We start from the raw sequence: 19,836 nt of genomic DNA, 5'->3' as shown, positions 1-19,836 counted from the left end.
TGGAGAAATTTGAAAAATGATTGAGTGCTGCCAGCAGACTAGGGTTTATAAATCTGGTAGCCATCTTGCATTGGGAAGCATTCGCTGCTGAGTGGCCTCATGACATGAGTGCACAACAAGCAAGTCCTGGCTTTTCACTTCTCCAGCTCGGGGTCTGCCATGGATTCACATGCTCATGAATATTCTCCGTTGTCAGTCCAGGAATCCTCTGTAAGAAAAAAGCAGTATTGCTTTAAAAGCTTGAATACTGCCATTCGCCTGATATCAAATCACTACTGCACCCATCCATTGACATGTCGTCTGAGTCCCGCCCCGGTGTCCATCTTCAGATTTCTATTGCACATTTCGATGCAGGGAGTTTTGCTCTCCAATCTTTTTTTTCTGATAAATTTCACTTTTCTCTACAGAAAATAACCGATTTTTGTGAAAATGTCAGACTGCTGACGACTACTCAGCTCGGTAGCAGGTCTCCGTTGCCTGTTAGTTTCAACATCTACACTACGTGTCGACGTGGAAAGGCCTAACAAGGCCTACTTGGCGCCTCACTGTGTCGGAGGAAGGCAGGAGAAGTCTCTTCAGGCTCAGCTCCTGGTGAGATGTCTCTACTGTTTGCATCCCAGCCATGAAGAGGACTGGGGCGACATCTGCTGAGGTTTTACGGCCAAAACCAAGAGGGACTGATAACAACGGTTGGTTGGGTGGTTGAAAGAGGACAGTGCCCCTGGTGTGGCATACAGGAACGCTCTGGCGAAGCCTGGATTGGGCCACACTCCAGAGCGCTCTCCAGCTGGTAAGATGTCCAGATCGGCAGAGGTACCCATGGAGGGCTCCAGTAAAGCCAAGCGCCAGGCAGTTGGTCCAGCTAGAGACCCCGCTGATGCGGGTCCTATTAGAAGCACTCCCTAAAGGAACCCTCTTCGACGCACACTCCTATTGCTTTCGTCAATGACTACAAGGCCGTTGTCTACAGCACGACTACGTTGACCAGACAATCGTCGACAGTTGCTTTGTCATCAGCTGCAGTGGACACATCTTTATCAACGGTTGCTCGTCAACGGCCACCTTGACGACTGCCTCGTTGACTAGCAAGGAAAAGCCACTGTCAAAACCTGTGGCAAGGGATTAGCTGCCTCCAAGACCCACGACTACTGCTTCATTGATCGCCACTTCCCAGTCAGTAAAGGCGCCGGTCATGTCTGTAGCCCTGAGGGAAGTGGCTAGACCAGGAGAACACCATGCAGAGAGCTCAGTTGGTCCTTTGGCCATTTATACTAGCTCTGACGACGACACACAGCATGAGTGCTTGGATGCAGGTGGTTACAGGCCTATAGGGGTGGATTCGCCAAGGCATATGAGCCTGTTGAGGCACACCAGCGTTCCTCCAGCAGACCAGCGGCTCCTCCACTAATTCCAAGAGATGTCCCAGGACATCTTCAGTGCTCAATTCTCTGGGCTTAGACATACAGCAGCGGCTACCACCCATAGCAGGCCTGTCAAGGAGCGACCCTAGGTACAGCCCTTAAAGGCCTACACACAGGCATTGCTCGGCTACCCCGAGGTGATAACCGCCACCACCACTTGTTCCAACACCGCCAGGCGATGCACCGCACGGTTGTAGGACATTTGGTCGAAAACAATTGGTCGACGGGACAACTGGTTGACACCATTTGGTCGAATGCCAAATGGTCGAATTTTTTTTTTTTTTGTTACCCCTTTTTTGGGGGGGGTCCCCCCCAACCCCCTTTTTTTCTTTTTTTTTCCCACACGAAAACCCACAAAACACATATATAAATAAAAAAAAAAAAAATTCGACCATTTGGCATTCGACCAAATTGCAGTCGACCAGTTTGTTGTCGACCAAATGACCGGACACCACACCGCACACTGATACGGCAACAAACACTGGCACAACTGACACAGATTACTTTGTCCCAGCCGATGGGGAGCCAGTAGGTGCAGATGACATCCCCAGAGCTTCACCTCCAGATAATATACAGTCATTACATTCTATGTTTTGGCGAAGGCATCTGCCCTATTTAATCTGGTACCAGAGGAGAAGAGGTAGGAAGGTTTCCTCTACCGGAGCCTTACTTCAACCAGGAGGATGATGTTATCTGTCTGGTTGCTGGACGAGGTATGGGGAGAGGGCCTGGCCTTAATGAAGTCCTGTGAGAAGCCTGAAGGTGTCTCCCCGACTAGTCCATGGGGACCTGTCATCTAGGTGGCCAGGACACGCACATCGCTATTGGATCCAATTCCTGGGGGTGGACCAGTGAGGGAGGATCACCTGGATTGGGCCTTGGGGAATGGAACTGAGACGCAGTATCCCCTTCTTATTATACCTTTTCCACATCCTACCCCATAGGATACTCTAACACTCTACCACGCCCCCTTTTCCGACACGAACACTTTCGCACATTGCGAAAGACAGACAAACACCAAAGCCATTTACCTGATATGTCCCAAGGCCAGTGTCAGGCAAAGTCATGCAATTGACCTGAATTACACACACCTGGCGGCCCTATACCTTTCCCACAGGGATAAAAGGTGGAGCACAAGATGAGCCAGGCAGACCGCATGTCCAGGAAGCTAACTCAGTACAGCAGTTCAAGAGGAGGAGAAAGACGGCACATACAGAGAGGGTGACGAGGAGAGAAGCAACCTTGCCCTTTCCCACTAAGGCCCGTGAGACCTCCATAGAAGGAAACGTAAGATTGCAAACAATAGCCATTGTGTGTACGTGAGACCATCCTCCGCTGATGAGCAAGACGGGTAGAGACGCTAGTCTCTGTGGTACCAACGGTGACTCCAAAGAGAAAGAAAGCCAAGCAGTTCATCATAGTCAGTGAGTCGAGGGGAGAGTCAATAAGAAACCAAACTGTGTTGAACGAAAAGTAGCAAACGGCTAATTGAACTTTGAAAGCATAAAGGCTTATTGTTATAAAAGGGGGAAAACCAGAAGGAGTCTATCACCAGGTGGGTGCTTACTCAAGAAACTCTGGGCAATTACCCAAGCACTAAAACTAGGCCTTGGGAAAGCGAGAAAAGGGGTCAAAGTGGTCATACAGGGGTCTTGTAAAATCCTCTGTGCAGTCAAAAGTCTTTGACCGACAAATAATTGTGAAACCAGGGGAAGTGAATACTGCATCGTAAGAGTTGATTGGAAAAGACATTAAGATTCGAGAAAGTCACAAAGAAGATTGTGTTGAAAGCCATAATGAACCCGGCAGAGGGAGGCTAACAATTGAGACCTTTCCGAGCCTGGAAGAGGGCGACTCGGTGGTGGAAAGGGAATCGCCCAATGTATATGTGAAAATAACTCTTTATTATTTGAATACTTCAGGCCCACAGCAGCAAGATCCTTTTGATATAAAAAGGACTTAAACACCAAATGCCCCGATTGCTGAAAACGGATCGGTTAGCTCGTGCTGGTAAAGTTTGAGTTTGTGATGTGCTCCAACGTCCACCCTTGTCCCGTGCTGAAAACGTGGGGAAGGGGGACCTCAAGTACCACATCTTGACTTATTATTTGTGAAGACTTCCTACTTTCTTATGAACACTATCCCACACTTCTTTTGTATTTAAGTAAGGATTTGGCAATAGGTTCCTTAGTATAGGCCCTTTTATTTGACACAATGCCACTAGGACTGCCTTATTATTTGATGGTCGAAGCTTGCTCCCCTTTTAGATTTAGGTTTAGATTAGGCGTTTTTCCAACCCGCCTTTGCAGTTTAATGAACACCCTTGAACTGTGATCACTTGTGTCTGTCTTTACTGTTGCCACCATGAGTTTCTTACAGTCCCCAAGCTCCATACTGGCGAAGTGGGACCGGCTAGCAGGACCGGCTAGAGAAAAAATACAGGAATCCGGACTCGGTGGTTTTGGCTGCAGCGAGCAAACTGTCAGCAAATTAATCTTCCAAGTCTATGGTCCCATCGGACCAAGAGGGGAAGAAGCTGGATGCATCAGGGAAGCGCATCGTATATACTGCCGCATCGACCATCAAGTCTGTCAATGTTGGCCCGGTATGATAGGGAGATGCGGTTTAAACTAGGCCCACTCCTAGAATTTTCGCCGGAAAGCAAGCGGACGGAAGCTCTGGCACTATTTCAAGGGGGAGGGGGGTGCCCGGGCGTCAAGGTTGGCTGAAGGCTACCAATTTTAGGCCTGACGTTCAAGCCAAGGTAGTGGATATGCCCTTCGGTGGCAATAATCTCTATGGAAAGGTGGTGGATGAAACACTGCAGGCTGTCAAGATGGACACAAAGATGGCAAGGCCCCTAGCAACCCTGCAGCACTGCCGCTCTTCTTCCTTTTGGTCCTCCAGCAGTAAAATTGGAAGATCTTCAAAGGGATACGCCGCCACTTCCTAGCAGGAATCATACAGAGGTCGGTCCCAGGCCTTCGGTGGAGGCTTTCAGCGACTCCAAGGAAAGCCGCAAACAACCAAGCATGCATGACTTGGCCCAGGACCCGGGCCCCCACTTCCGCACCCTAGTCGGAGGATGTCTGTCAAATTTCCTCTCCACCTCGAAAAACATCACCACAGACGGATAGGTGCTGGAATTTCTGCTGAAAGGGCACACGCTGGAATTCAAATACAATTGCACTTGTATTGCACCTGTAACAAGGAAGGAATACACTGCCCAGCTGCTGCCATTCAAACGGAGGTTGGCACCAAGTGTGTTCATGAAGTGTTTGCCCTGGTGGCAGCACATCTACGTCTCAAGGACATGCATGTCTACCTGTACCTAGATGACTGGTTTATCGGTCACTTTCTCAGAGCCTGGCAGTGCAGCACACACGGGAAACCATACACCTGCTTGCAGAGCTTGGATTCACTATCAATTATCTGGAATCCTGCATAACGCCATCGTAGGACATTCTGTTTCTGAGGGCACGTCTTGACACAGTGGTGTCTCTAGCTTTCCCCTCGGAAGAGCAGGTGTTGGCCATCCATTGAAAGGTGCATCGCCTGTCCACCATCAGATCAGCAACCATCCTGGCAATCAAGTCGATGCTGGGCATGATGTTCTCCTGCATACATCTGATCCCGTTCTGCAGGCTTCAGATGAGGCCACTGCAGGAGTTTTTGGAATGCAGGTGGCACCAGGCCACAGGCAATCTGTCAGACAAGTTGAAACTCAACCTGGAATTCAGGCAAGCCATCCAATGGTGGAGGGTGCGCTCTCGCCTTACGCAGGGTTCCTCATTCCAAATCCTTTCTTTTCAGGCAACGGATACCTCGCTGGACGGATGTGGGGGCCCCATACCATGCAACCCCACGCCAGCGGCCTATGGCTGCCGGAGGAAAAGGATATACACATCAATGTGTTGGAGCTTCAGGATGTGTTCTGGGCCCTCAAGACCCTTCAGCAGCGGCAAGAATGACAAGTAGTGTGGATTTTCAGACTCCACCACAATATTCTACATCAGGAAGCAGGGCGGGACCCGATTCCCTGCTCTGTCATTGGAGGCGCAAACTCTATGGCACTGGGCAATTCTTCAGAACATGTTCCTCATAATCTTTCACCTTACAGGCATAAAGAAAACCTTAGCGGATGCCCTCAGCAGGGAGCTTCGGTCCGATCATGAATGGGACGTGCAGCAGGACCAAGTAACCAGTCTGTTCTGCCAATGGGGTTGTCCAGAGATCGATGTATTTGCCACAGCAGCAGACTCCAAATGCAAGATGTTCGCCAGCAGGTTCCTTCAACCGGGGACCTTGGAGGACGCCTCCTCAATCAGATGGAAGGGTCAATTCCTGTACGCTTGTCCTCTGAATCCCCCTCCTGCTACGGGTCAACAACACATTGAAGCAATGCGTCTGCAAGATGATACTCATCGCCCCAGCGTAGCTCTGCCAGATACGTTACCAAGACCTGCTCCGCCTATCAGCGCCGCCAGCCATGAGACTGCCTCCTCTTCCCGATCTGTTCTCCACAGAAAACTGAATCATCCTGCATCATGGTCCGGCGTCAATGAACCTCACGTCCTGGCTCCTGCAGCCTTTTGGCTCCGACCTTCTGGTGGAATGTAAAGTTGTTCTTGCCAAGGCCAGAGGGCCCTCTACTCTATCGTGCTACTGTCACAAATGGAAACGCTTCACAGTGTGGTGCAGGGCATCGTGCCGCTGCCTGTCTCTGCTCCTCAGCTCTTGCCGTACCTGCTCTCACTGGCCAAGACTAGTTTGGCCCACGCCTCCATCAAGGTGCATCTGGCAGCTATTTCACTGTACAAGCCATCGTTATCAGACTGGTCAAAGAGTTCTCTTTAGGTCTTTCCCTCCAGTGAAAGCACCGGCCCCGGTGTGGGACCTCTTTGTTGTTGTACTCACAAAGCTCATGGGACCTCCATTTGAGCCCTTACATTGTGCTCCTCTCGTTTCTTTCATGGAAGGCTGCGTTCCTAGTAGCGATCACCTCGGCCAGGCGGATCTGGGAAATTCAGGCTCTTTCCTACAAAGCTCCCTACGTATTGCTGCAACCTACTAGGGTGGTGCTCTGCACTCACCCCAAGTCCTGTCTGAGTTCCACCTCAACTAACTTTTGGTACTTTCTTCCCAAATCCTGTTTCGGCTGCTGAACAGTCACTGCTTACGCTGGACATTACTCGTGCCTTGAAGTTCTATATTGCCCGTTCGCAAGACTTCTCAATTCTTTCCAGGCCTGCCGAGAGCCCACTCCACCAGAGCCGTTGCTGTTAATGACAGCGTTTCTCTCTGGGGCTCTCCTGCTGGACATTTGCAGGGCTGTGTTAAGATGGATTCCTAAACCCTGACCTGGTGGCAGAGGTTAAGGAGGCCACCCTCGGTTTAGTGAAACAGCAGAACCTTCTGGACAAGCCAGACCAATCTAGGTAGCTTGGCAGGCAGTCAAGACTAAGTCTCAGGAGGGGCGAGAGTGATCGGAAGCCCACAATAACGAACCACAAATTACTCTTAGACAAGTGTATATGAAAAATATCTATACATGTATTGTCGGCCAGACCAAATAGACACAAGTAACTTAAGCAATGGGAAAACGGTTGGCACACAAATCCTTAAACTATGCAGTATATATACATTCTATCCTAATGCAAGTTTCTGATCCGATACAACCACAACCTGCAAAGGAGAGAGTTAAGTTGGCACACAGATGGCATTAGGCATTTCTTCCGAGTTTGTTCCCTAACTTTCGAGTTCAACCCTAAGAAGAGTGGAGCCTTGTGCTCAACAGTACAGTTATGCGTAAAAGCGCATAATCGCGCAGATGAACAAAAAGCGGGTCTTCTTGGGAGGGCTGTAGCAAGTCAGGAAGGGGCTTGAGGCGATGAAGCATTGGTTCCCACTATTGGCCTATTGGAGTAGGCTATGCCATTGGCGGCAAAGCAGTGTTCAAATGGTGATACTAGCTAGGGACTGCAGGCTAACCTAGCCAAGTTTGAATACCTTTAAGGGATACTCATGCGTAAAATGGATCGGTTGTGCCAGGGTGCTACCGGTAAGTGATGCAAGTACTCACCGACCCTCGGCACAGTCCGCATCAAACTTTGCCAGTTTAGTCGAGGTTGCTAGTAGGTTAGAATCCTGCAGTTTCGCGGCGCTCCAGCTCTCAGCGGCTGCGGGGGAGAACGATCGTCTGTGACGGTGCAGTTCACTTTTCTCAGCTTCCGAAAGAGGGATGAAGAAAATTCTGGTGCAGTTGGCTTCAGGGCACAGGAGAGCAGAACAGAAGAGGATCTACAGTGACCGGCACCACCAGGTAGTGGTGCAGGTGTGGGCAGCGTTACGCACTCTCCTAATTCGGTACCCAGAGGAATTAGGCCTGTGAAATCTGGCAGGAGAATGCACGGGACCACAAGCCAGCAATGTCCCAAGTCTCGGGTTTGCACTCGAGACGGCGGCAGTGCTGCAGGTTACCCTGAGGTAGAGCTGGACAGTTTGCTGGATGGCCCACGAACACTTCCGAAGGGGCTCGTTATGTGGGTAGGCAGGGGGTGCCGAGAGTAGTTGTTCCCACTACTCCAAAGGGGTGAAGCGCCTTGGCAGGCCTTCTGACTCAAAGAAGAAAGCAGGGGTACGACGGGTCAGCAGAGGGTGATGGGTGCAAAAACCTTCCAATTCGTCTCCGGCAGTTTCACAAGTGTTGTTTCTTCGTGTAGGAGACTTGGCTCCTTCTGTAGTTCTGTGAGAACACAGGTGTTCGACCAGGAATGGCTGCAGAGCCCTTTCTCTTATCCAAGATTAGCTTTGCGCCCAAATCGAGTACTTGCAATAGAAGATCTGCTCTCTTGCAGGCATCCCAGATGTGGACCAATCGCGGCCCAGATGTGGATGAAGTCGCGGCCCAGATGTGGACCAATCACGGCCCACAGTGGTCTGTCATTCAGGCACTCCAGACATCCTGGGACCAGTGGTGTGGATTGGGACGACTTATTCCCAGCCCACTTCCTGGGCACACATACAGGCAGAAGCCTGTGAACGAGATCGGCTTTCGCGGGAGGCTGCATGCACAAATAACGAAAACCCAGGTTACTCGACCTGGGTAAAGGCAAGGGACAAAATGGCCATGCGACAGAACAAAATACTTTGTGGCTCGGCCATTTTTGGACCTGGCCAGTCGTGAGCTAAATGTGGTTTAATTCAGTATAAAGAAGTAAAACATTATGAAAAGTAACTGCTGCCACCAGTTCGTCCAGACACACTAGTACAATAACCAGCAAAATCCTTCGATGGTGTCTGGGATCCAGCGCACAGTACTGGAAGGTACATTGTGCACTGTGAAAGTTACCAAGAAAGGGAAATATAGTTTCCCAGTACTGACAGTCTGAAGGACGTGTCAGTTTCCCCATAAGTGAGCAAAATCCCAAGTGAGTCCAGCTGAAGGCTGGGCTCCACTAGAAAGTTAGGATAGGCTAGCCAAAAAAAAGCAAAGCGTTTTGGGGGGTTCCATAAATGGAGGGAAAATTGCACATAAATGAAATCTTTCCTAACGGCTGCTACGTGAAGGTCGACGCACACCTTCACGAAATTCGACCGGGATTCCAAGGAGGAGTCCAGAGTCAGCCAAGTGGTGCTGTGCAACTTGTTTGCTTGAGGTGAGTCGGTTTCAGGGGTAAGTGCTGCCCTTCTGTTGAGCGTTGCCACCTCCCATGGTTGTGTACATGTTACTGCTGTATAATCGTATTCATGAGCATGTGAATCCATGCCAGACCCCATGCTGGAGAAGGAACAAGTTACTTGCCTTTAACTGTTCATGGGTCTGGCATGGATTCACATGTAAAGCCTCCCTCCGTCCCCGCTGTGGCTCTTCTGGATTCATACTGGCACCTCATGTGCTTCTAATCTGAAGATAGCCGCCGGTGGCTGCAGGGAGACGACCGCCATTGGATGAGTGCAGTATGACCTTCCGTGATTGGATATCAGGCGAAAGCAGTATTCAAGCTTTTAAAGCAATACTGCTTTTCTTTTCTTACTAAGAATTCCGGCCTGACGAAGGGGAATATTCATGAGCATGTGAATCCATGCCAGACCCCTGCTGGAGAACACCAGTTACAGGTAAGAAACTTGTTCCATCGCATTCTGGGACTTGCATGGCCATGCTTAAAATGGGGATAAACGAAAATACAAGTTCCAGCATGCAATGGGAGCCACTGGCTCGAGGAGTAGTGCATAACACAGAGCGACTTGTTAACTTTTAAGATGCGTTTTCTTGGTAAAAGCAAACTGTACAGGTACTAATACTATTTTAAACTGGAACTGAGGATCACTACAATGAAAGATCTAGGTTGAGCTAAATCAGACAGTATTTCTGAGATACATTCCAATCTCCCCCTCCACCACGGCACACACATTTTTACATTTGTATTGTGCACTAAACCCATGGGCGCCAAGGTGCTGTTGCAGAGAAAATAAAGTTACAAGACAGTGTTGCAGGGAAAGAGAAGGTTACATGGCGGAAGGTAAGATATCAAGTGCTCTACCTGAAGAGCCAGGTTTTCAGTAATTTACCGAAGATGCAGCATGATTGTTCGTCCCTGAGTAGGCGGGTAGTGCATTCCATAGCTGCACAGCGATGACTGGGATGCTAGCTCTGCCTGCTCTGGCCAGCCTGAACTTAGGCAGGACAATACGCAAACATCATGCCGATGAGCAAATTCGGTGAGTTGGAACTTGAGTGTAATGCATCACAACCCTAATGAGCCATATTCTGTCTATCACCCCTCTCAGTTCTGTAAACTACACTTGATTTGATGGATGTACTTATTTATACATTTGTAGGAGTCGACGTAACCCGTGGGCTTCTAGGTGCTAGTTATAGGAGATGAAAGGTTATGCAGATAAAACAACTGATAGCAGGCGGTTGAGGCTGTTGACGAAAAACAGGCGAGTTTTTAGTTGTTTCCTGAACAAGGTGTAGGAAGGCTCAGCTCACCAAGTTCAGAGCTCTAATGTTTTCTCATAATCTCATCGGGGTAATTTTCGCATAACCGGGATTAGAATGGAAAACAGGATCGGGAATTGGTGAGTCACATGAATAACCGGGGTTATTTGTAGGACATTACCTTTAGGGTTATACTAACCGCGGTTATGATGAAAAAAATTTTAAATATATTTTTTAAGAGTTACAAAAATGTCTTTAATACAAAAAAGGTGGAATGTTGCAGCTAAAGTGAGGTAGGAGGTAATGGGTGTGGCCGAACACTATGGCTACTGGGTTACTTTAAGGAACCAAATGGTAAAATATGGAAAGTGGACATGGCCAAAGGATATGGCCACTGGCCATGGCTATTGGGCCCCAACGAAACCTATGGCGGCAACATGTAAATGCACCACAGCGAAAGCCTGTGGCAATGGCTAGTGTGCCCAAAAGAAACGTAGTGGTGTGGCCAGTCGGGACCACTGCGCATGGTCAAAGGCCATGGCTAGTGGGCCCGTTTAGGAAAGTTGGATTGGAAGACAGCCATTGCGACCAGGGCCAATAGTCGTGGGCGTGAAGGCCCTGACTAGTGAGCAGGAAAGAAAGGTAGTGCTTTAAAAAATACAGTGGACATGGCTGAAGGCTGTGCTCACTGGCCAGTGCCGAAGGCCCTGGCTAGTGGGCCCGAAAGAAAAATGCATGTGGAGTGTCCATGGCCACGGCCACCTATTGGGTCCAAAAGAAACGTATTGGGGGGAACATGTACAGTGGACATGGCTAAAGGCCTGTAAAAATAACTATGGTATAACAAAACACTTGCAATTCACACAAAAACCTTAATTAAGGTGCAGTTAAGCTGTGCAGATTTAATGCAACAAAACCCTTGGAATTCAGTGGATGTGAGGAGTCCTGATCAGCTTAACTCTGCGCGTTACTGTTGCAAAGCCTATGAGCACATACATATTCTAAGAGAAGGTGTTCACAATGACATACAAAATGGCATTAGGGGGACATAAACGGGAACATGCCGAGTTAAGCTGGACTTCCCACATCCACTGAATTTCAAGGGTTTTGTTTTGTTAAATCTGTACAACTTAACTGCACCTTAACTAAGGTTTTTTTGGTGAAATTGTATATATATATATTCTCCTAACATTAAGCAAATCGCGTTTGATTACAGCTTTTTTCCCAGCACTGAATTGACGACCACAAATACCAGAATGCAGCCTACGGTTAAGGAGTGCCCGAGTCACTTTTACTCGCTAGAAATAGCAAATGCGCCCAAAAAATGTAAAATGGGGAGTGAAAATACTCCCAACAAAACGCACAAGAGGTGTTATTCCCCCTGCTTTCAGCCACACATCTCTGTGAGTCTGTTTGGATCAGCAGCACAGGAAGAAACTATTGCTCCCTCCCTAAAAAATCATTGAATCCCAACTTCAAAAGATAGGGATTTAAAACGTCCACTTCCAAATCTTCTCTGGAGCACTGCCAGAATGGAAGGTGTTGAAATCCTGGAAAATATCTGCTTTATAACAGACATCAAAAATATACAATAAGATTTCAAAAGACTTACTTGACTCACTGTGGTTAACTGGGGCTCATCTGCTACTTTTCAGGTGTATGTGCCCCATTACCTTGATAATATGTTCAGAGCAGAAAGGTGTTGACCAGGTTATTGCCAAGCTCTTTTTAAGGGGCCAGCCATGCAGCAGTGCCTGGTAGGCACCCTGTTTATCTTCAGGCTGCTGCTATGAAAGCCCTGGAGGCAGCAAGGTATGGCACTGTAACAAAGGTGTACTTTACTGCAACTCTTGCAGCGTGTATATTTAGGACACCTATTTGGGCCCATTAGGTACCCAGATGAAAGGTGCTGCTGGTGTTGAATCTGGAGAGCCGCCAGTGGTACGGAGCGCGAGAATTGGCATTTTCTGTCCACATTGGTTTGCTCACCTGCAGGGTTTTTGCATTTCTCGTTTTAGCATTTCTAGATCTCGTGCCAGGGCCTTACACACAACCTTTGCAGGATGGAGGGTCAAGCCTTGCTGGGGCTAAGGTGCACCAATGTGTACAGCAAGACACCAGCCTGCAAACAGTGTGCGGGCTGAAAAAGAACCAAGTGAGGCCTAGGAACAAGGTCCCTTCCATGCAGCGTGTGGCCTATGTTCAGTATCTTCAGCTCTCGTGCTGCGCCGGCAGAGCACCTATTCCACTCCTTCTGTGGCAGCAAGGTGCCCCCTTATTGACTTCTTTTGTGCAGTACCAACACAGCTCCCACTGTTCCATTTCAGCTGATTAAATGGACCTAGTTTGCTAAGCCATTGACTGACCGGTCCATCATCTGCATCCGCATGGCCACCTCTTCAGTCGCTCCCTAGGTGAGCGCCTAGTTTGCCTAGCGGTTGCTCCGATGGTAAAACGCGACACTCACCGCTGCCTATGGCATTGTGCCCGAGAGCTAATAACCTGGCTCAAATGCTGACCCAAGGCAATGCGTCCTCTCATCTGTAATGTGGTAAGAGTCTACGTGTAATATACCATGGCATTCTGACTTTAAAATTCTGGATGGTGCTCCCCACGGATCTGAAGGGACAGATGATCGATAACCTGTATTGCATTAGTTTTAAATACCCTTCTTGACCAGGTGAGGGGTCAATATCGCAGCACTCACAAGTTTGACTCCGGCCATAAATTGGGAAAGGGTTATGCTATTATCACAGAGTGTTAAGAGCAACATGTTTCGGAGTTTTGGTATTGAAGTGAAACACAGAATAACTCAAGTTAAATAGTAAACTGTTAGTACATTTAAATAATTCTGTAGTGTTTTAAGTAAGGTGTTCTGAATAGTTTAACATGAGCATGCATTAGGTGAAATGTAAAAGTAAACAGTTTCTCTAGAAGAAAGTGAGAGAATGTGACTGTTTTAACTTTCCCTTCGAGTTGCTGTGAACTAAAGATCCTCCAAGAGGGGTTGGGGTGGAAGGGTCTCTTGTTGAAAGAAATCTTGCCCGGAAATTACTTTGTTTCACTGTCTGCTGAAGTCAAAATGTTCAAAATGTAGTCAATGCCTCTGGTTATTGACTGCACTCCTAACATTCTGATTGGCTGAGACGAGGTCAATAATGCATGTGTGATAATATACCATATGCCAATAGCTGACACTTGCAGGTAGTATTTGTTCTGTCATATGCCTCGTATAGCACTCACCGCAGCCTTATTCAGACTCTCACAATAAGGTGTACCAATAAACCCCACTAGGCAGCTTATAATTGACCATTTATACAGCAAACCCTCCTTCTGCCGCAGCACAGAGCCCCAAAAGTTGCTTTTATAGATGTAGAAACGCTAGACATGCAATGCACCAGTAATGAATGTCCGGTACGGCCTTTCTTCTATTCTCGTGAGGGTGGAGTGCACTCGGGAGGCTTTATTCTGTATACTCCAGAAAGCCCTGGCTACTCAGAGCCAGAGGAAAGGCTTCAGCTCCATCTCGCCCCTCTATACTGTCATGGACATGCCATTGCTTGCTTTCATGCCTATGCCAATTCTGTGTACAGTTTTAACAAAATCCGTTAGGACACTGTTTTATTTTAGTTTTTTTTTGCTGCTTCTCCAGTTCGTTATGTGGGACGACCTAAGGTTATTCTTTCTCGATTTCTTTTTATGACTCATGTTTTTCTCTCCAGAACTTGGCAGTTGCCGTTGAACATTGCCGAGGAGAAACATCACTTCCGGAGACCAGTTGCACGGATACGAGAGGGAACTACACCAGACGAGAGCCTCCGCCAGGCTCCTGTGTTCCCTGCGATGGCTCAGAAGTCTAAAAGTCCAATGGCTGCGTGCCAGGAGGTGCACGTGGCCCTGCTGAGCCCACTCGGCCCGATCCAGATCTCTGGCTGCACGGCTGGTGTCCACGAGGTGATATTGCAGGCAAACGCCATGCCTAGCCCATTGGGGGGCACCCAGCCGATTGAATGCATCGTACAGGCAATGCCCGTTGATGCCCCCGAGCCATTGAAGCTTTGCACAGCCTGGCTGATGGCTTATTTCTTGGAGCCATGCAAGGTCTACGAACTGCCACTGCCACCGTTCCACCACCCGGTCTTCGAAAAAGACACTTTCACCCGGCAGGTCCTGCTGGCCCTCTCTGGCCAGGTGAAGTTTGGCGACTCTGTCTCTTACAAGCAGCTGGCGAGCCTGGTAGGCAAAGAGAAGGCAGTAAGAGCTATCGGGGGCGCAATGAGAAGCAACCCTGTACCACTTCTGATCCCATGTCACCGTGTGGTCTGCAGCAATGGCGACTTGGGTGCCTACATGGGTGGCAGGGGAAACCATATCAAAGAGTGGCTGCTTGCCCGTGAGAAACTGGTGCAGGCGGAGGTGCGGCCTTCCAAAGACCTGGGCATGCAGAGAGCATGAGCACCGCCGCAGCACAGCGGCATGAGTGCAGCGTGCCAACAAGGATGACTGAAGTGCCAACCTCGGACTTTCCCCAGTCTCTGTCCCATGGCAGGAGGAACATCTAGCCACTGCTGACCTGTCTTGCTGCCACTGCCTTTGATAAGCTATGTAGCTTTGGTGCACACTCTAATGTTCAGACTTGTGCTTTTTGTTTTTTTCACACGTTAAAAAGCTATAAACCCATTGTTTTATGGGAGTGGTTTATGAAAAGTCAGGTAGACTTTAATAGCCAGTGGTATTTATGCCACACGAATAGTTGCTACCAGTGGATGTTTTTCGGGGAGAGGCTGGTGGAGGCTGTGTAAGTAATCCTCACAACAGCCTGTCCCATTTCTTCGTCTCATCTGCAGTTTGGGCAAACGATGTGCCTTGTGGTCTTTAGAAAAATGCAATAAAATATTTACCTAAAATGAAATGCTTCTTTTATTCGTTAAGGGAGACGTGTCATTGGAGCCACTGTTTTATTGTACCATTATCAAAGCATTTGCAATGCTTTTATGAAAACCTGGTGATATTTGGTGTTCGATAGTTGAGACGAAAGCTGCCCAGGCATGTTAGTTCAACAGCCATTTTGGATTGGAAAGTTTCCCGTCAGGTGACGGGGAACTAACTGCAATTACCCTGGCCACGATTTTCCGTTTGGAAGTTGTGCATTGTATTAAGAGAGCTGTCCCTGTTCTCTTTATTATTTAGTAGCTATTGTGGTATTCTTTATATTGGTTTGCGACATTTTGACAGGAAGTCATATGAAGAATATAATAGTAATTGATGGTTTTCTTAGAGGAACTGTCATTGAACCGTCGTGAAACAGCTCCTTCACCAAACTAGTCTTCTTACAAGCTATAAAGACTTGTGTGATATGGTTCCATAAAATCTGACAGTAGACCATGTAGTTGCTAGTGGGACTTCTATAATTTAAACAGGACAGCACTGGTACTTCTCAGAAGACAGCTGCATGTTAAACGGGACACTGGCAGTGACCAGTACCTAGTATGGGCCCTGGGATAGCACCAAGTCGAGGCTGCAGTGTTTTATCATATGTACACTCTACCCCAGTTGCATGCATGCTCCACTCCCACCCTCTTTCTTTCACTATTCGCCTGCTCTCTTCCTCCCTGCAGCCATAGCACCCCTTTAGGCCAAGGGATGGTAAACCCTCCTTTGTGGGACACTGAAGAATCCCGACTCTGACATTTCATCTTTCTTGCTCCTCATCTCATCGCCTTCTCCCTGAAGAACCTCCTATAGTATTTTCACAACATTCTGAAATCATTGTGGAACTGTCACAACCCCATGTGAGAGAGGATCCTTTTTGGCTTATGGCTTTGTCCTGAGAGGCTTGAGACCACCGGGATAGGCTTAAAAACAAGGGATTTTTGGCCACTGCCCCGAATTGCCTGACAAACTTTCTTCTTTGCACATCTACTACCCTGATGAAATATAGGTTTTGGACCGAACCAATGAAGATTTTGAGCATTTGTATTAAGGGTGTACCAAATAGTAGGTTTAAGTATTTGTTGGAATACCTAATAGTTGGACAATTATTCGTCTGGAGCAGAATAATTGCCTTTTTAATAGTTGTCCAGACAAGAAAAACACTTTGCAAATAAACACTTTAATATGTGTACATCCATTTTTTATTACATTTCTCTTTTTTTGTTTTCTACAGGAGATGTTTGTCTAAACCATGAAAGGAATACATTATTAGAAAATAAATAGTTCAATAACCACACAGTTTGTATTTTTGTGCATTCATAGGTGTCGCTTGTTGGGCAGGACTGAAGTAACTAAGACTAGCCCAGAAGTATAGTACGCATGTATGCAATCACTGTGAGGGGAGACTGGGATGTGTCTACTCAGACTTTCAAATGTTCCTTTTGGGCCTGCCCATCTTTAGCCTGCTGCCTCCATTGAAGGTACTGAAGCACAAAATTATGATTAGATAAATTATCTCCCTGATGAAGTGCTTCTGAATACAAACCTTGGGATGATAAAGCCATGCTTTCTACTTGTGTTGCTGATAGGACATGAGGCATTTTGAAAAATTTCTTTTCATTAATTAATACTATTTTTTTTTTGTTTTTTGCTTGGGATATGTTTGTGGCGTTTTGGGGCATGGTAAGACGCCAGCAAAAAATATATATGGAATGCTGAGTCTTCCATTGTTCTCGGCTGTTTCTATAGGGAAAGGGGCGGTGCTGATTTTCAGATCTTTAATTGGCATGTGCATGTATCTTTTACTTATTTGCTTCACTTGCATATAAATTTGGTCCAATGTTTCTAAATTGTAAACTTGTATCTCCTTGTCTCGATCACACAAATATCCCTTTTTGTAACTTTGTTGGGAGGAATATTTCTGCTGCCACAGACTGGGGCATTTTGCTTAAATATATTTAGCAAAACTATAAATCTATTGGATAGCTATATTCTTTACTAACATCTGTCACTTTTACCCAATTCAAAATGGCTCATTTGTGCAACAGGAGACAGTTGGGAGGTCAAGAATTGTAATCCATGTTTCGATATTACTAGCAGAACTCTGCCGCCGGACACACTTCCCACTGAGCCATTTTACTTGCTTTATAACCTTGGTCTGCCGGTTGAATGCAGTTCTTTGCTGCTGACACACTACCTCCTGAGCTACTTTACTCCAAGTAAGTGACCGCAGCATTGTTTAATGATCCTTTTAAAGGATTAACATGACATGCCTGACTCGTTCCAGCCACAGTCAAAGCAGTACTTAATGTATTTTATAGGAAACTTTTCGGCTCCGTGTGTAAATTAAGTATTCTGCTGGAAATCCACCGAATACCTACTCAAAGCCGAATTTCGGTACACCCCTAATTTGTATTAATCCGGGGTATATTTGGGATGTTGTTGTTCATAGTGCTATGATTTGGGGTATTTGTGTTAATTCTAGGGACTTTTGGTGTATTTGGTCACAGGAAGCGAGGCCTCTTTTGTGAGCTTCCTGAGGAGACTTTGGAAGTGCACAGGAAAGTGCTAGGATTGTGCTGGATTCGTGCTGCTTAGCTGCTCAGAACTCTACTTGGAAAATATCCTGTGATATTAATGGAATTTACGAGTGATTTCAACTGTATTGACAAGCTCCGCCCACTTTTGTACATGCTCCCTTTAAAAACTGACGAGCGCGCGCACAAGGGAAGTCCACAGGGAAGAGCTAGATTCGTACTGCTTTGCTGGTGAGTGGTGAACGGCTCCTCACGTGCACACTGACTAGCTGTAACACGGTGAGGCAAATACTCTCTGTAACCTAACACATGCTTACAGCAGTTACTGCAAATGGCCTCAGGTGTCTATTCTTTGAAATCGGGTATGCCTCATATAGACTGCAAGAACCAACCCTTACCTGTTTGGACACAAAACTCATTGCTCAAATCCATGGCAACAGCGGCAGTCAAAACGCGATGTATGAAGTCCCCGAGAGGATCGTTCTGGATGGGACTCGACAATCGCTCGTTTTGCTGGTCAAACACTGTTAATCCAGTGTCTCAGGTGTTGTCAAAAGAGACGCAAGTTCCACTGCAGTTGGTACAAATTGCGAAAAAATTAATACAATTGGGACCCCAAATGACAATGAGAATAATGTTGTTTCACATGACGTGATTGTGGTACATTTTACGGACTCGGCTCTAGAGGCTCCGTTCTTACAATCAAGTCAAGATTTCATGGAAGGGGCTTCTACTAATTTCCATAGCATGCTCCCGCTGCCTAGCCTGTTGCCTCTACAGAAGGAGGCACAACAGCAGGAGCAGGGCTTTAAGTGGGGTAAGAAATCGAGGGGGGGCCCTCATTTTGGGGGCGTGGCTTGTGGGAGGGGCATGGCCTAAAAAGTACGCAAATCTTAGGGTATACACACAAACATATATAAATGTTATATATTTGTGTGCGTACCTTACTATGGTTTGTGTACTATGCAAGCCATCTTTTCTAAACGTAGAAATATGTAACATATTTCTACGTTTATAAAAGATGGCTTGCAAAGTACACAAACCATAGTAAGGTACACACACAAATATATAACATTAAAATATATTTGTGTGCATACCCTACGGTTTGCCTAGTTTTCAGGCCATCTTTTTTTTTTATAAAGATTTCGGGTTTATAAAAGATGGCTTTGAAAGTGCACAATTCAAGCCATCTTTTATAAAGCTTTGACTACGGCCAAAATTGTCCGTCGGCAAAGGTTTTTAAAAGATGGCTTGAAATGTGTACTTTCAAAGCCATCTTTTATAAACCTCGAAATATGTCGAGGAATCCCCAGGTTCGCCGAGGGTTAAAGATGCCTCGGTGACCTGGGGAAACAAAGGGACAGTAACTGCCTCTGGTGACCTCTCGCGCGAGAGGTCACCAGATGAAGTTACTATGACTGACGGAAGTGGCAGCCAGTCACAGCGTCGCTGTGGCTGGCTGCTACTTCTGTCAGCTGACTTAATTGCAGGCGCATCTCCCGTCGCGGCTGCGGCCGCGACGGGATAATGCATCCCGCCAATGTTGTGGTAGGACAGGGCCCCGGCTCAGTCCCACTTTTTGGAGACTGCCGGGGCCCGGCCCCGGCAGGCCCCGGCCCACTTTAAGCACTGAGCAGGAGCTATGCAATTCAGACATACTGGTAATAGCAATGGTGCACGCTACCACTGAGAAAGATACCTGCATCAATATACAACCTTTACAAAATTCGAATCCTGCTGACGTGATATTTGTACATTCTAACTCGGGAGAAGTAAAGGACTCAGGAGTGTCAAGAGGATAATGATATGGAGCATAACCATATTAGAACCCCCATACAACCTGACAATCGATACAATGGGGATATGGTAAACGAAGATAATTTGTCCCAATCACCTGTTATATTTGCTCCATCGATGAATCCTTCCTCTGCCCTCTCATTGGCTTTTGCTAATCCTACCCCGAGACATACTAAGCCCACTGTAGGCACTCCGTCGAATGTAG

At 47.2% G+C, this 19,836-nt stretch overlaps 1 protein-coding gene across 9 annotated transcripts in view; it reads left to right on the top strand.

Annotated features, from left to right (window-relative positions):
• Positions 1–15,277, top strand: part of MGMT (O-6-methylguanine-DNA methyltransferase) — a 307,544-nt gene extending 292,267 nt beyond the window's left edge. For 8 of the 9 annotated variants that reach the window (XM_069654446.1, XM_069654445.1, XM_069654443.1 and 5 more), the window contains one exon: positions 14,088–15,277. In XM_069654446.1, coding sequence (XP_069510547.1) covers positions 14,209–14,820 — 612 coding nt within the window. In that variant the 5' untranslated portion in view covers positions 14,088–14,208 and the 3' untranslated portion in view covers positions 14,821–15,277. The remainder of the gene's footprint in view (positions 1–14,087) is intronic. The other variant, XR_011305081.1, reaches the window with a different exon arrangement.
• Positions 15,278–19,836: the final 4,559 nt, after the last annotated feature.

This window comes from Ambystoma mexicanum, chromosome 3q (assembly GCF_040938575.1).
Source record: "Ambystoma mexicanum isolate Mex_15411 chromosome 3q, UKY_AmexF1_1, whole genome shotgun sequence".
Lineage (NCBI taxonomy): Eukaryota > Metazoa > Chordata > Amphibia > Caudata > Ambystomatidae > Ambystoma > Ambystoma mexicanum.
Note: the sequence above shows the minus strand (reverse complement) of the source record. Positions and strands in the feature narration are given on the sequence as shown.